Source organism: Rattus norvegicus, chromosome 1, assembly GCF_036323735.1.
Source record: "Rattus norvegicus strain BN/NHsdMcwi chromosome 1, GRCr8, whole genome shotgun sequence".
Taxonomy (NCBI): domain Eukaryota; kingdom Metazoa; phylum Chordata; class Mammalia; order Rodentia; family Muridae; genus Rattus; species Rattus norvegicus.
The window spans coordinates 164,575,102-164,592,460 of NC_086019.1; the positions used below are offsets into that span (position 1 = coordinate 164,575,102).

The 17,359-nt window shown below is 41.7% G+C and overlaps 1 protein-coding gene across 7 annotated transcripts in view; it reads left to right on the forward strand.

The window, feature by feature from the left end:
• The window catches only part of Fam168a (family with sequence similarity 168, member A), a 146,096-nt gene that overhangs the window by 105,655 nt on the left and 23,082 nt on the right, over nucleotides 1-17,359 (forward strand). For all 7 annotated transcript variants that reach the window (NM_001108494.1, XM_006229773.5, XM_039082504.2 and 4 more), the window contains one exon: nucleotides 13,723-13,803. In NM_001108494.1, the coding sequence (NP_001101964.1) occupies nucleotides 13,723-13,803 (81 nt within the window). The remainder of the gene's footprint in view (nucleotides 1-13,722; nucleotides 13,804-17,359) is intronic.

A 17,359-nucleotide genomic window follows, 5' to 3' on the forward strand; every position in this document is an offset into this window, starting at 1 on the left:
ACAGTGCTCTGGTACACTGTGCTGTAGTACACAGTGCTCTAGTACACAGTGCTCTGGTACACAGTGCTCTGGTACACAGTGCTCTGGTACACTGTGCTGTAGTACACTGTGCTGTAGTACACAGTGCTCTGGTACACAGTGCTCTAGTATACTGTGTAGTGCTCTGGTACACTGTGCTGTAGTACACAGTGCTCTGGTACACAGCGCTCTGGTACACAGCGCTCTGGTACACAGCGCTCTAGTATACAGTGCTCTAGTATATAGTGGAAAAAGGAAAGAAAGGATGCCCTGGCTTGGAGGTAGAATAATAGGCCATCTGCTTTCTATTAAAATTTCTTCATTCCAATGGATAAGAACTCTAGAGCTATTTATGGACTGTATAAGGAATTTTCCCTCTGAGAAACAGTACACATTGGCCTTCTATACTTCTTACCTAGAATAATTAGGTTTTGATTATCTAAGAGACTATTCTCCTCTGAATATTTTAATGGGAATGATAGTATTGTCTCTATATCAAAACATAACCTCTAAGCCTGCCTCTGATTTTACCAGCCTTCTCATCTGAGACCGGGAATGAGTGATCGGGAAGTGGCTAAACTTGCTTTCCCTGAAGATGTAACACTGTTGTAGTATAGCTCAGCACTGGGTATCTCTGTCTTTCCTATTTCCTCAGGGCAGAAGCTTTGCACTGAACAATCACAGTTAACAAACACCCTTGACAGTTCCTCCACAGAGGTAGTTCTTTTTTTTTTTTTTTTTTTTATTAACTTGAGTATTTCTTATATACATTTCAAGTGTTATTCCCTTTCCCGGTTTCCAGACAAACATCACCCTCCCCCCTCCCCTTCCTTATGGGTGTTCCCCTCCCAAACCTCCCCCCATTGCCACCCTCCCCGCATAGTCTAGTTCACTGGGGGTTCAGTCTTAGCAGGACCCAGGTCTTCCCCTTCCACTGGTGCTCTTACTAGGATATTCATTGCTACCTATGGGGACAGAGTCCAGGGTCAGTCCATGTATAGTCTTTAGGTAGTGGCTTAGTCCCTGGAAGCTCTGGTTGCTTGACATTGTTGTACTTTTGGGGTCTCGAGCACCTTCAAGCTCTTCCAGTTCTTTCTCTGATTCCTTCAACGGGGGACCTATTCTCAGTTCAGTGGTTTGCTGCTGGCATTCGCCTCTGTATTTGCTGTATTCTGGCTGTGTCTCTCAGGAGCGATCTACATCCGGCTCCTGTCGGTCTGCACTTCTTTGCTTCATCCATCTTGTCTAATTGGGTGGCTGTATATATATGGGCCACCTGTGGGGCAGGCTCTGAATGGGTGTTCCTTCAGTCTCTGTTTTAATCTTTGCCTCTCCCTTCCCTGCCAAGGGTATTCTTTTTCCTCATTTAAAGAAGGAGTGAAGCATTCACATTTTGATCATCCGTCTTGAGTTTCCTTTGTTCTAGGGATCTAGGGTAATTCAAGCATTTGGGCTAATAGCCACTTATCAATGAGTGCATACCATGTATGTCTTTCTGTGAGTGGGTTAGCTCACTCAGGATGATATTTTCCAGTTCCAACCATTTGCCTACGAATTTCATAAACTCGTTGTTTTTGATAGCTGAGTAATATTCCATTGTGTAGATGTACCACATTTTCTGTATCCATTCCTCTGTTGAAGGGCATCTGGGTTCTTTCCAGTTTCTGGCTATTATAAATAAGGCTGCGATGAACATAGTGGAGCACGTGTCTCTTTTATATGTTGAGGCATCTTTTGGGTATATGCCCAAGAGAGGTATGGCTGGATCCTCAGGCAGTTCAATGTCCAATTTTCTGAGGAACCTCCAGACTGATTTCCAGAATGGTTTTACCAGTCTGCAATCCCACCAACAATGGAGGAGTGTTCCTCTTTCTCCACATCCTCGCCAGCATCTGCTGTCACCTGAGTTTTTGATCTTAGCCATTCTCACTGGTGTGAGGTGAAATCTCAGGGTTGTTTTGATTTGCATTTCCCTTATGACTAAAGATGTTGAACATTTCTTTAGGTGTTTCTCAGCCATTCGGCATTCCTCAGCTGTGAATTCTTTGTTTAGCTCTGAACCCCATTTTTTAATAGGGTTATTTGTTTCCCTGCGGTCTAACTTCTTGAGTTCTTTGTATATTTTGGATATAAGGCCTCTATCTGTTATAGGATTGGTAAAGATCTTTTCCCAATCTGTTGGTTGCCGTTTTGTCCTAACCACAGTGTCCTTTGCCTTACAGAAGCTTTGCAGTTTTATGAGATCCCATTTGTCGATTCTTGATCTTAGAGCATAAGCCATTGGTGTTTTGTTCAGGAAATTTTTTCCAGTGCCCATGTGTTCCAGATGCTTCCCTAGTTTTTCTTCTATTAGTTTGAGTGTGTCTGGTTTGATGTGGAGGTCCTTGATCCACTTGGACTTAAGCTTTGTACAGGGTGATAAGCATGGATCGATCTGCATTCTTCTACATGTTGCCCTCCAGTTGAACCAGCACCATTTGCTGAAAATGCTATCTTTTTTCCATTGGATGGTTTTGGCTCCTTTGTCAAAAATCAAGTGACCATAGGTGTGTGGGTTCATTTCTGGGTCTTCAATTCTATTCCATTGGTCTATCTGTCTGTCTCTGTACCAATACCATGCAGTTTTTATCACTATTGCTCTGTAGTACTGCTTGAGTTCAGGGATAGTGATTCCCCCTGAAGTCCTCTTATTGTTGAGGATAGCTTTAGCTATCCTGGGTTTTTTGTTATTCCAGATGAATTTGCAAATTGTTCTGTCTAACTCTTTGAAGAATTGGATTGGTATTTTGATGGGGATTGCATTGAATCTGTAGATTGCTTTTGGTAAAATGGCCATTTTTACTATATTAATCCTGCCAATCCATGAGCATGGGAGATCTTTCCATCTTCTGAGGTCTTCTTCAATTTCTTTCCTCAGTGTCTTGAAGTTCTTATTGTACAGATCTTTTACTTGCTTGGTTAAAGTCACACCGAGGTACTTTATATTATTTGGGTCTATTATGAAGGGTGTCGTTTCCCTAATTTCTTTCTCGGCTTGTTTCTCTTTTGTATAGAGGAAGGCAACTGATTTATTTGAGTTAATTTTATACCCAGCCACTTTGCTGAAGTTGTTTATCAGCTTTAGTAGTTCTCTGGTGGAACTTTTGGGATCACTTAAATATACTATCATGTCGTCTGCAAATAGTGATATTTTGACCTCTTCTTTTCCGATCTGTATCCCCTTGATCTCCTTTTGTTGTCTGATTGCTCTGGCTAGAAATTCAAGAACTATATTGAATAAGTAGGGAGAGAGTGGGCAGCCTTGTCTAGTCCCTGATTTTAGTGGGATTGCTTCAAGTTTCTCTCCATTTAGTTTAATGTTAGCAACTGGTTTGCTGTATATGGCTTTTACTATGTTTAGGTATGGGCCTTGAATACCTATTCTTTCCAGGACTTTTATCATGAAGGGGTGTTGAATTTTGTCAAATGCTTTCTCAGCATCTAATGAAATGATCATGTGGTTCTGTTCTTTCAGTTTGTTTATATGATGGATCACGTTGATGGTTTTCCTTATATTAAACCATCCCTGCATGCCTAGGATGAAGCCTACTTGATCATGGTGGATGATTGTTTTGATGTGCTCTTGAATTCGGTTTGCCAGAATTTTATTGAGTATTTTTGCGTCGATATTCATAAGGGAAATTGGTCTGAAGTTCTCTTTCTTTGTTGGGTCTTTGTGTGGTTTAGGTATAAGAGTAATTGTGGCTTCATAGAAGGAATTCGGTAGGGCTCCATCTGTTTCAATTTTGTGGAATAGTTTGGATAATATTGGTATAAGGTCTTCTATGAAGGTTTGATAGAATTCTGCACTAAACCCGTCTGGACCTGGGCTCTTTTTGGTTGGGAGACCTTTAATGACTGCTTCTATTTCCTTAGGAGTTATGGGGTTGTTTAACTGGTTTATCTGTTCCTGATTTAACTTCGATACCTGGTATCTGTCTAGGAAATTGTCCATTTCCTGAAGATTTTCAAGTTTTGTTGAATATAGGTTTTTATAGTAAGATCTGATGATTTTTTGAATTTCCTCTGAATCTGTAGTTATGTCTCCCTTTTCATTTCTGATTTTGTTAATTTGGACGCACTCTCTGTGTCCTCTCGTTAGTCTGGCTAAGGGTTTATCTATCTTGTTGATTTTCTCAAAGAACCAACTTTTGGTTCTGTTGATTCTTTCTATGGTCCTTTTTGTTTCTACTTGGTTGATTTCAGCTCTGAGTTTGATTATTTCCTGCCTTCTACTCCTCCTGGGTGTATTTGCTTCTTTTTGTTCTAGAGCTTTTAGGTGTGCTGTCAAGCTGCTGACATATGCTCTTTCCTGTTTCTTTCTGCAGGCACTCAGCGCTATGAGTTTTCCTCTTAGCACAGCTTTCATTGTGTCCCATAAGTTTGGGTATGTTGTACCTTCATTTTCATTAAATTCTAAAAAGTTTTTAATTTCTTTCTTTATTTCTTCCTTGACCAGGTTATCATTGAGTAGAGCATTGTTCAATTTCCACGTATGTGTGGTCATTCTTCCCTTATTGTTATTGAAGACCAGTTTTAGGCCGTGGTGGTCCGATAGCACGCATGGGATTATTTCTATCTTTCTGTACCTGTTGAGGCCCGTTTTTTGACCAATTATATGGTCAATTTTGGAGAAAGTACCATGAGGAGCTGAGAAGAAGGTATATCCTTTTGCTTTAGGATAGAATGTTCTATAAATATCCGTTAAGTCCATTTGGCTCATGACTTCTCTTAGTCTGTCTACATCTCTGTTTAATTTCTGTTTCCATGATCTGTCCATTGATGAGAGTGGGGTGTTGAAATCTCCCACTATTATTGTGTGAGGTGCAATGTGTGTTTTGAGCTTTAGTAAGGTTTCTTTTACATATGTAGGTGCCCTTGTATTTGGGGCATAGATATTTAGGATTGAGACTTCATCTTGGTGGATTTTTCCTTTGATGAATATGAAGTGTCCTTCCTTATCTTTTTTGATGACTTTTAGTTGAAAATTGATTTTATTTGATATTAGAATGGCTACTCCAGCTTTCTTCTTCTGACCATTTGCTTGGAAAATTGTTTTCCAGCCTTTCACTCTGAGGTAATGTCTGTCTTTGTCTCTGAGGTGTGTTTCCTGTAGGCAGCAGAATGCAGGGTCCTCGTTGCGTATCCAGTTTGTTAATCTATGTCTTTTTATTGGGGAGTTGAGGCCATTGATATTGAGAGATATTAAGGAATAGTGATTATTGCTTCCCATTATATTCATATTTGGAAGTGAGGTTATGATTGTGTGCTTTCATTCTCTTTGTTTTGTTGCCAAGATGATTAGTTTCTTGCTTCTAGGGTATAGCTTGCCTCCTTATGTTGGGCTTTACCCTTTATTATCCTTTGTAGTGCTGGATTTGTAGAAAGATATTGTGTAAATTTGGTTTTGTCATGGAATATCTTGGTTTCTCCATCTATGTTAATTGAGAGTTTTGCAGGATACAGTAACCTGGGCTGGCATTTGTGTTCTCTTAGGGTCTGTATGACATCTGTCCAGGATCTTCTGGCCTTCATAGTTTCTGGCGAAAAGTCTGGTGTGATTCTGATAGGTCTCCCTTTATATGTTACTTGACCTTTTTCCCTTACTGCTTTTAATATTCTTTCTTTATTTTGTGCGTTTGGTGTTTTGACAATTATGTGACGGGAGGTGTTTCTTTTCTGGTCCAATCTATTTGGAGTTCTGTAGGCTTCTTGTATGCCTATGGGTATCTCTTTTTTTAGGTTAGGGAAGTTTTCTTCTATGATTTTGTTGAAGATATTTACTGGTCCTTTGAGCTGGGAGTCTTCACTCTCTTCTATACCTATTATCCTTAGGTTTGATCTTCTCATTGAGTCCTGGATTTCCTGTATGTTTTGGACCAGTAGCTTTTTCCGCTTTACATTATCTTTGACAGTTGAGTCAATGATTTCTATGGAATCTTCTGCTCCCGAGATTCTCTCTTCCATCTCTTGAATTCTGTTGGTGAAGCTTGTATCTACAGCTCCTTGTCTTTTCTTTTGATTTTCTATGTCCAGGGTTGTTTCCATGTGTTCTTTCTTGATTGCTTCTATTTCCATTTTTAATTCCTTCAACTGTTTGATTGTGTTTTCCTGGAATTCTTTCAGGGATTTTTGCGATTCCTCTCTGTAGGCTTCTACTTGTTCTCTAAGGGAGTTCTTTATGTCTTTCTTGAAGTCCTCCAGCATCATGATCAAATATGATTTTGAAACTAGGTCTTGCTTTTCTGGTGTGTTTGGATATTCCATGTTTGCTTTGGTGGGAGAATTGGGCTCCGATGATGCCATGTAGTCTTGGTTTCTGTTGCTTGGGTTCCTGTGCTTGCCTCTCGCCATCAGATTATCTCTAGTGTTACTTTGTTCTGCTATTTCTGACTGTGGCTAGACTGTCCTATAACCTGTGTGTCAGGAGTGCTGTAGACCTGTTTTCCTGTTTTCTTTCAGCCAGTTATGGGGACAGAGTGTTCTGCTTTCGGGCGTGTAGTTTTTCCTCTCTACAGGTCTTCAGCTGTTCCTGTGGGCCTGTGTCTTGAGTTCACCAGGCAGGTTTCTTGCAGGGGAAAAATTGGTCCTACCTGTGGTTCCAAGGCTCAAGTTTGCTCGTGGGGTACTGCCTAAGTCCTCTCTGCTGTGGCAGCAACCGGGAAAATCTGTGCCGCTCCTTCCGGGAGCCTCCGTGCACCAGGGTTCCAGATGGCGTTTGGTGTTTTCCTCTGGCGCCTGGATGTGCACAGAGTGCAGTCTCTTCTGGTTTCCCAGGCGTGTCCGCCTCTCTGAAGGTTCAGCTCTCCCTCCCTCGGGATTTGGGTGCAGAGAACTGTTTATCCGGTCTGTTTCCTTCAGGTTCCGGCAGTGTCTCAGGCGCAGGGGTCCTGCCGCTCCCGGGCCCTCCCCTACGGGAACCCAGAGGCCTTATACAGTTGCCTCTTGGGCCAGGGATGTGGGCAGGGGTGGGCAGTGTTGGTGGTCTCCTCCGCTCTGCAGCCTCAGGAGTCACAGAGGTAGTTCTTAACCTTCCTAAAACCATTAACCATAATATAGTTACCAGTTTTGTGTTGACCCCAATCATAAATTATTTTGTTGCTACTTGCTAACTGTAACTTTGCTTCTGTTATAAATGTAAATATGCAGGATATCTGATATCTGACTTCTGTGTAAGGGTTGTTCAATCCCCAAAGGTTGAGGACTGCTGCTCTAAGTAATGCTGGGTGGGTGAGCCTTGAATCCCATATACTGGCTACCTATATGATTCAGGTCTGGTGAATGGGGCAAAAGCCAACACTACAGGCTCACAACCATCTGTAATGGTATCGGATGCCCTCTTCTGGTGTGTCTGAAGACACAACAGTGTGCTCACATATATAAATAAATCTTTTAAAAAAAATAAAGAAAGAAAAAGATGGGCTGCTTTTTCTAGAGGACCCAATTTCAACTCCTAGCACTCACATGGCAGTTCATATCTATAATAATCATCTGTAGTAATATTATTATTTTAATAATAATAGTAATAGTAATAATTGGAGTTCCAAAGAATCTAATCCTTCTTCTGGCTTCCTCAGGCACCTAGCATGCACATTATACACAGACATATGCAGGTGAAACAACTCTTATTCCTTGTACGTGGCAACACCCTCCCATTCACTTTCAAGCTGAACGATTTTTTTCACTATTTCCCCCAATAGCTTAAACTGTTAACCAATTCTCTCAAACCTGTTTTTCATTTTCTCATCAATTTGATAATATGTTTTGCTTATCGATTATTTTAGATGGACCATAATATTTCCCCATTAGATTCTCTAGAAAGGAAGTGCCTAGTACCCTGGTTGATACAGAGTAAGCATTTGCTAGATGCTACCTATGGTGGTACTGGTGGTGACAACTGTGATTGCATTTGTTTACTTGAAAATACCCAACAAAAGCAATTTAGGAAGGAAGGGCTTATTTTTAGGCTATCAGTTCTAGAGTACAGACCATCATGGTGGGGCCAATTTGGGCAGCAGGAGCGTGAGGTAGCTGGTCACACGTATTCAGTCAGGAAGCAAAGCGAGATGGATGCTGGTCATCACGTGGCTTTCTTGCTTTTATTCACCCAACACTTGGGTTGGACCTCCCTCTTCACGTAAACCTGTCTGAACATATCCTCCTAGACGTACTCAGATGTATGTCCTAGGTGAGTCTAAATCTAGTCATGGATAGTGGACATTACCCCTAACGATGATGAGGAAATGCAGAGCAAATCACATTGTCTTCATCAACCATTATCATCAGAGTCTTGACATATCAGTTCAATTAACTTTTTTTTTTTCAAATCACAAGGAAATACACCAGCAGAAGAGGGAATGGGGCAGGAAGAAAACTTTAATTGTTAAGGAAAGGGGATTTGAAACCTAATCAGAGGTGAGTACCCAGAAGGAGGCAAGGTTGAGAGAACTGGGTGTTACAGATTTGTACTAGAATGCACTACAGAAGAATAACTGATACCCTCACATCTGGGAGGCTATTTGAGAGCAAAGGGAACAGACATGCTGTGAGGGTAGAATTGGACTCAGTGAGGGAGGGGATTTTTAGGGTAGGATTCTTCAAGTAAAGAATTTCAACCTCCAGAACTCTCCGACAGGCCTGACTGCTGGAGAGGGTCTTAGCATCCCATTTGAAAGGATTCCAGTAGCACTCAGGAGTCAGAGGCAGGTGGATTTCTGTTAGTTTGAGGTTAGCCTGGTCTACACATGGAATTCCAGGATGTCAAGACTAGAGAGAAACTGCCTCAGAAAGAAAGAGAGGGATGGGAGCAGGCGGGGCGCCAGCAGAGGGAGGCTCTGTTACATTCCTGCGCTGATGGCAAATTGGACTCTTCTCAAAGACTTTATCCAACTCTGCAATTTAGTGCTTACATCATATATTTCAATAATCAGATTTCAATAATCGGAGTATGACCTGTGTTCAAGACTGCAAATAGGAAACAAAATAGCCTTTAAAACAAAACAAAGCAAAGCCACGACCACCACCACCACTCCCAAGTCCCAGAAGCATCTTTGAACAAGTTGGCCCACAGGCCAGGTGTGATGATGTGCTCCTTTCAGTGTTTGGGAGGCAGAGACCACCCTGGTCTACATAGAGAGCCCCTGACAGCCAGGGTCACATAAAGAGACCCTGGCTCACACACCGCTACCCCAGGATTTACTCTCCAAAGTCATTCTTCTAGTTCCGAAGATGAAATGTATAAAAAATGTTGGCAAGTGAGCAGCAGTCAAGTCTAGAGGTTTACACTTTTGCTATAGGAACTGTCTTAGAGTTACTGTTGCTGTGATGAAACACAACGATCAAAGCAAAGCAAAGGGTTTGTCTGGCTTACACTTTCCTATTGTTTACCTCAAAGGAAGTCAGGACAGGGACTCACACAGGGCAGGAACCTGGAGGCAGGAGCTGATGCAGAGACCATGGAGGGTGCTGGTTACAGGCTGGCTCTATATGCTTGCTCAGCATGCTTTATTATAGAACCCAGGACCACCAGCCCAGGGATGGGGTCACCCACAATGGGCTGGGTCCTCTCCTATCAATCACTGATTAAGAAAATGCCCTACAACTGGCTCTTATGGAGACATTTTCCCAGTTGAGGTTCCCTCCTCTCAGATGACTCTAGGTTGTGTCATGTTGACACAAAACTACCAGGACAATAAGAGTAGAGAGGAGGGTTAGGATGGGCTTTGTTTCACTGAGGCCTCAGTTTTGTCTCATCAGCTGTGTAAAATTTGTCTCAGAAATGCAGCTAATAATACATTTTTAGAGTTGGGATGGAGATTAAATCAGTAAAGAGATACCCAGCCAGAACATGATTGAGATTCAGGCTTTTTTTTTCTTTTTCTTTTTTTAAAGCAAGTCTTTGCATTGAGGATACAATAGTAGCAAAAAGTGTGTGTGTGTGTGTGTGTGTGTGTGTGTGTGTAAGAGTGTTAGAGCACAAGAGCCACTGTGTGTGTGTGTGTGTGTGTGTGTGTGTGTGTGTGTGTGGTCACTTGTGAGGCATGGCCTTTCTTGTTGCTGCTGCTATTCTCCAGCTAGCTGGACCAAGAGCTACCACACTACTGCATGATTCTTCAGTGTCTTATTCTTTATTTTTATAGCTTTTTTGTTAATGAGATTACTTTTTAAATTTCAATCCCAACAAATTTGTTATTAGTGTATAAATGTACTAATTCTTATATGTTGATTTTTATATTCTGAAATTTTTACTTAACTCATTTCTTTATCTCTGCTAGTTTTTTTTTTTCCTATTTATTGTCACATCTCCTGCAAACAGTGCTCATTTGGGTCATCTTTTACTATTTGGACACCTTTTACTTCTCTTACCTGATTCTATAATTGAGACTTCCTGCCCCGGAGCCAGTGAGATGGTATATTGTTGAAGACACTTGCAGCCAAACTTGAAGACCTGGGTTTTATTCCTGTGGCCCACATGGTGGAATGAGAGAGAGCTGACTCCTCAGGTTATCTTCTGACCTTACCTACAGGCACAAATGCATTTATCAGGTGGCTCACAACTGCTTGTAATTCCAATTCTAAGAGATCTTGACACTCTCTTCTGACCTCTGTTGGAACCTACACACATACTTGCATATGCATGGATGCACACGCATATGCATGCGTGCGCACACACACAAACACACATACACACACACACACACTGTAGGAGAAGGTACACATTTAAAAAAGAATATAGTATTTTACTTCTTGTCACTTCTGCTTATGTTGCCTTCAGAAGGCTGAGGCATGAACATCATGAAGTTCAGGTCCGCCTGAGCTACAATGAGTTCTTAGCTAGCCTGGGGCACCCTGCTTCAAAAGAAATAAATTAAATAATAATTCTAATTAGCAACATTGAAGGATTTAGCTGGACGTGGTGGTACATGTCTTTCATCCCAGCACTCAGGAGGAGGCTGAGTCAGGTTGATCTCTATAAATTCTATGCCAGCCTGGTCTACATAGTAAGTAGGACACCCAGAGCTACATAGTGAGATCCTGTCACAAAATAAGTAAATATATAAAAATAAAATAAAAAAACATTAAAGCATGAACCTGTAATTTTCCTCTAAAGCAAGTCATCCGAAATGACAAAGGAGGAACATGGTTGTCTGTGGCACACTATCTCTCAAAGGAAGCTGAGCTTCCCAGATACATCCCTTGACCTTCTTCTTGAGAAGTAGCACATCTCCAGATTGCTAATTAAGTGACAAGCTGGCTACTTCAGTTCTGAAACAGATCAGGGTAAAGTGACAGAATTTTTGGAATTCAAAGGATTTCTGTAACAGCATATTAACAAAGATACATTATTTAAGCTTCAATATTTACAGATCCCAAAGAAGCTTTTAGGGATTTAGGGAGTTAATCTTTGACTTTTAAAGCCAGCTTTCCACCGTGAGAATACCAGCAAACCTCTAAGAACTGCAGGTAGGCACTTAGACTGCTAATGTAAGTGGAGCTTGGTGGTCTTACTGGAAATAGTGTTGTAAAATATGTGAGAACTTTTCTCAGACCACTTGCTTACTACTCTGAGCCCCATGTTCATAATTGCCAGGCATTCGCCATATGCTCTCAGCTGGACTCTGCCTCCCTACCCTGCTGCCTTTCTTCTTTTCAATACAACCATCAGAGTGACCCTGCCTCAAACATTAATAAGATTATGACGTTCTTCTGCTCAAAACTCTGTGTGTGCTGCTTGCCCCACTCAGACTGAAACCGCAAGTCCTCACAGGAGCCTGTAAGGCTCTACATGAACTGAAGAGCACCTTCTCTTTCTGATTCCCCTTGCTGCTACTGTGCCCTGTTTGTTCACCCCAGGCACACTGGCCTCTTCATTATTCCCCAGACATATCCTCTACGGTCCTCTGATAGTTAATATTGCTGTCTTGATAGGAAATAGAATCTATCTAGGAGACAAACCTCTGCGAGGGTGTTTTTAGTCTGAACTATTTGAGGTGGGAAGACCTACCCCAACTCTGTGTGGCATCACAGGATTTGGTCTGAATAAATATTTGTTTTGCGTACATGTATGTCTACACATCATGTTTGTGCCTGGTGCCCACAGAGACCAGAAGAGGATGTCATATCCCTGGGCACTGAAGTTATAAATTGTTGTGAGCTGCCATGTGGGTGCTGGGAATTGAACCCAGGTCTGCTGGTAGAGCAGCCAGTCCTTGTAACCACTAAGCCTTCTCTCCAGCCCAGACTCTGATTATTTCTTTAGAAATGAATTCTAGAAATAACTATTTACAAGAAGATTAGATTACCTGTGAGGACTAGAGGGTTGGCAGTAACCAGTGGTTACAAAGTTTCTATTTGAGATGGTAGGTTTTAGAGACATAGAGGACAGTTGTACAACACTGGGAAAGTAATGCCCAAATAATATGCTAGCTATTCTCCTGATCACTGTAACAAAATACCTCAGGGAGAAATAATTTTCATTTATTTGGTTCACAGTTTCAAGGAGTATATCCCATTATGTCCGAGGAGGTATGGCACTGTGACATGATCTGTGAGGGCAGAGCTTGCTCTTGGTCACATTGTGGCAGCAGACAGGAAAACAACATGGGACATGAAGCAGAGCCAAGTTTTATATATACATACATATATATATATAAAGATTTATTTATTTATATGAGTACACTGTAGCTGTCTTCAGACACACCAGAAGAGGGCATCGGATCCCATTACAGATGGTTGTGAGCCACCATGTGGTTGCTGGGATTTGAACTCAGGACCTCCAGAAGGGCAGTCAGTGCTCTTAACCACTGAGCCATCTCTCCAGCCCCAGAGCCAAGTTTTAGTCCCCCTGGTGGCCCTACGTCTCCTGGATTCCACAAGATCCCAGAACAGTGCTAACAGATGGGGATCAGCTGTCGAACACATAAGCCTATGGAGTGACATTAAGCATTAAAATGATAACAAGTGGTTAAAATGACAAATTTTATATTTAATACATTAGAATGTCAACAACAAAACAGTGTGTGGGGCTGGCTGGCTGGTTCAGTGGGTTAAAGGCCCTTGCCACTCAAACCTTTGGCCTGAGTTTGATACCTAGATTCCACATTCAACAGAAAGGAGAGACTTGACTCCACTAAGTTGTTCTCTGACCCTCACACGTGTGCAGTGATATGAGTGTTTATGTACACATACATGCACACAAATAAAATCGTTTTAAATAGATTTACTCTTTAGAAAAATGATATATTGAAAACTACGAAAGCTAGTGAGATGGCTCAGTAGGTAAAAGTTCATGCCTTCACGTGTACACACACACAAAATAAATATGATAAAAATAAAAGAAAACTGTATGAACAAAATAAATAACAAAACTGTTGGTGCCGAAGGGGTTGCCTTTGGGGAAGAGAATAGTATTGTGGGGGGCAGGAATGTGATCGTTTCTGTTTTACTGTACGAGTGTCTATACTGTTTCTATCATTCTACAGTGAAGACATACTGCATGTATTGCTTTTTAAAAATAGAGTTGCAATATTTTGTGACTTTTCTCTTGAAGTTTGAAAGCTGTTCATGTATGCAGTCAGAAATAGTCTGTGAAGAGACTGACAGCCAAGCTTGTGACTTAGATTGTTTCCTATGCCCTTGCCTGAGGCTTTTCTCGTGTCTCTGTAGGTTACCCCACAGCCTACCCGGCAGCTGCTCCTGCCTACAATCCCAGCCTGTACCCGACCAGCAGCCCCAGTTATGCTCCAGGTAAGCAACGCGGGAGCTGCAGTGGCGAAGAGGGAGGAAGTAGGTTTCCATTTGTAACTACAGAGAAGTTGGCCCTTCTCTTTCCTTTGTCCTGGAGTCAGCCAGTTCTGGCTTGATTCCCTTTTGAGTCCCCTCTGAGAACTGGGACAGAACAGTGTCTGGGTGGGAGTAGGAGAATAATTTTCTTCCTTCTGTCTGGGACTTACGGGTGGCCCCTCTCTCCTCTGCTGGAATATGTAAGACATGCCTCCACGTCTTAGAACTACTTCATCCCTCTCAAACCTGAGGCTGCCATTGGGAATCCTCCTCTCTCTCTTTGTCCCTCCCCCCTTCCCCTTCCCTCTCCTCTCCCTCTCCTTCTGGGGTATAAATTTGGAATAGAGTGAGAGACTTGCCACCAGAGTAAAGAGCCTGTGTTCAGGCTGAGACAAGTTGCTTGTTTTTCAGAAATAGAAGACATATAGCGCTTGAACAGAGAGATTGAAATCCTGAAGGAAGTGCTGGGCACATGGCATATACTTCTAATCCCTGCGCATGAACTTGAGGCCACAGCCTGAGGTCATCTTGAGTGCATAGTAAGAAAGAAATAAAAGAAATAACAACAACAAAACAAACAAAATATTGGGGAGATTTTTTTTTTTTTTTACTCTTGTTTTGGGCCCAGGAACATTACTGGTTTTTTTAAACCGCTGTTCTAATTCCTGGGCTCAGTCAATGTTAACACCCAGGGAACTTGATCAGGAGAATGGACTCTGTGGCTAGGAAGTCCTCCTCAGTTTGAATCTCTGTTAGCCTTCGCCCTAGATGTACAGCATTGGACAAGTTACCTCACTTTTCCGAGATTCACATGTAACTGCTTACTTCAGGGTTGCTGGTGATTTACATACATAAGTTCTTTATTCACTCACTGAGCATTTGTTGAATGTCCTTTATACTGGGATAGAAAAAGTAAAAATTGTCATCTTTCCCTGAAGGCACTTGTAGTTAGTTTTGGATTTTGGCATATCGATAAATATACTACATTTTATTTATAAACTATATTGTATTATTGTATTAATACATTGTACTACAATACAGTGAGTGTTATAAAAAGAACACATTAGAACAGAGACAGAACCACATTCTACCTGCAGGTGAGAGTAAGGGGACTTCACATAGGAGCTATCAGTAGAGACTTGGGGCAGAAGTGGTACCTTGGAAGCACACAGAGGTGGAAAGTACTTACAGGGGCAGATCATAGTAAAGGCCTGGTGGAGGTGTGGAATTTGACCCTGAGTCTAGAACTAGTGGGTAGACTGAGAGGGACTGGATGAATCTGAACTACAGATAGCAAGGAACAAATCTGGAAAGGCCTTAAATGTCACATCCCCCTTCCTCTATTTTCTTGTTTAGTGAATAATATGGGATTGAAAACCCCCACCAATTCTTAATTCAACATCCCTGTGGTCAGGACATCCTGACAAGGACTTACAGACTAGAGCCTTTGTCAGACTTCCTGTCCAGGCTTTTCTGAGACAATCTGGAATTCACTATACAGTTATCCTCCTTCTTCTGAGGAGTGTAAGGCAGGAAAGAGCCTGGGCTATATTTATAGACCTATATTTGAGCCCTGGAATTAGTTATAGTACACACATGCTGTTAAGTTACAGGCAGCCTCTTCATTTATTTTTCTTGGCTTGTCTGTACAACCACAAACTATTCTAGTCACATTTATAATGTGAATACTTGAGAGAAAGTAGCAGAGGATCAAGAATTGAAATGTAGCCTCTGCTACATAGCAAATTCAAAGCTAGCCTGAACTACGTAAAACCCTGCCATCCTCGAAAGAGGACTTATTTATTTATGCATAGTAAATGAGGGTAGATATGTCCTGCATTATTTTATTCAGCTGTGGTCAAAACACCTGAGAAAACAACTCAGAGCAGAAAAATACATTTCAGTTCACCATGCCACAAGGTTCAGCTCATGGTGTCTTGGTCCCACGTTCTTGGGGAGAACATCATGTGGTACTGGAGATGTGGCAGAAGGGAGCTGTTCACTTCCTGGCTGATAGGAAGGAGGGAGTGGTAATATAAAAAGTCAGGGTAAGACAGAGCCCTGAAGGGCTCACCATGACCTGCTTCCTCCGTCCACATAGGGCATTTGTCCTACCATGTCCTCATACTCTAGTCCAGTGTAGAATGCGTAAGTGGATCAAATGATTCATTAGGTCAAACTCTCCTGACCCAGTCATCTCTAGAAACAGCCTTACATATACACCTAGATGTACGTTATGAATCAGGTTTCTAGATGTTTCTTAAGTCAGCCAAATTAACCACCATAACAGGTGTTTATATGAGTTGTATTAAATAGTTTATACAAATGTTACTTATTCTAGAAAGTACTGTAAGTGATGCTCACTTGAAGAAGCCACCATTACTGTCCTGAGAGCATTAAGGAGAACAGTGATATGTGGACTAATATCGTTTGATGACAGCTCAGTGTTGAGTTTTCTGTTTCCTTTAGTAAGTAAGATACATTATTCTCCTGCCACAAATCTCTAGTAGTAGGCAGAAACAGTATAAAACTACACCAATTATCTGATAAAATAATCAAATCAGTGAGTTCTATCTTAAAAACTGAGAGGACATTATGAAATATCACAGTATATAAGTGATTTCGATCCAAATACTGTGAAATCTGTGAGTGGGCTTTGTAACCCAGCCTAAAATAGGAGGTGAGCTGTGGCAGACTTTCCAGTGAGGTCACGAATACAGAAAAGTTACTGTCTTCATAGTCAGGAATCCTAGTGAGCTCACTGGCTGTAGTCAGGGAAGTGGTGAGACTGGGAAGCAGTGTGCAGTGAAACAGAGAAAGGAGAGGCAAGGTATTGCATGGTTGTAATATAAACATATATATATATATATATATATATATATATATATATATATATATATATATATATGCTTCCCAGAGACTCGGCTACCAAGAAAGACAAAGGCACTGTACAAGGGATGTGCGGGTGAAGGGGCATTCGAGTGTAAGTGTGATCAAGTGTGCACTGTGGGGAGGGGACGAAGAGAAGAAGTTAGAGATGCCAGAGCAGCGTGAAGCTAGGCCTCCCGGCAGCTGTGGTGGCAACGAGGACTCTGATGTGCTCTTTCGTATTTTGGGAAGTTGAGTGACAGGAGGTAGGGTGTCTACAGTGCAGGGCGGGTCAGGACTGGTGCTGGAGGTAGTGGAGGGGAACCTCTAGGAGTAGGCTACTCCTCAAGAGTATCCAGCACTTGTGCTGAGAGGTTTTAGGATTAGTTAAGGATCAGTCTGGCAAGTAGCTGACAGGACAAGGAATAAAATACTGCTGTTAGTCCTGGGATGGTAGGGCATGACTTTAATCCCAGCATTTGTGAGACAGAGGCAGGTGGATCTCCATGAGTTCAAGGCCAGCCTAGTCTATATAGTCAGTGAGTTCTAAGCCAGCTAGGAGTACATAATTGAGACCCTGTTTCAAAAAAACAAAAACAAACAAACAAACAGAAAACCAAAAACAAAAAAACAAACAAAAAAAAAAACCCAA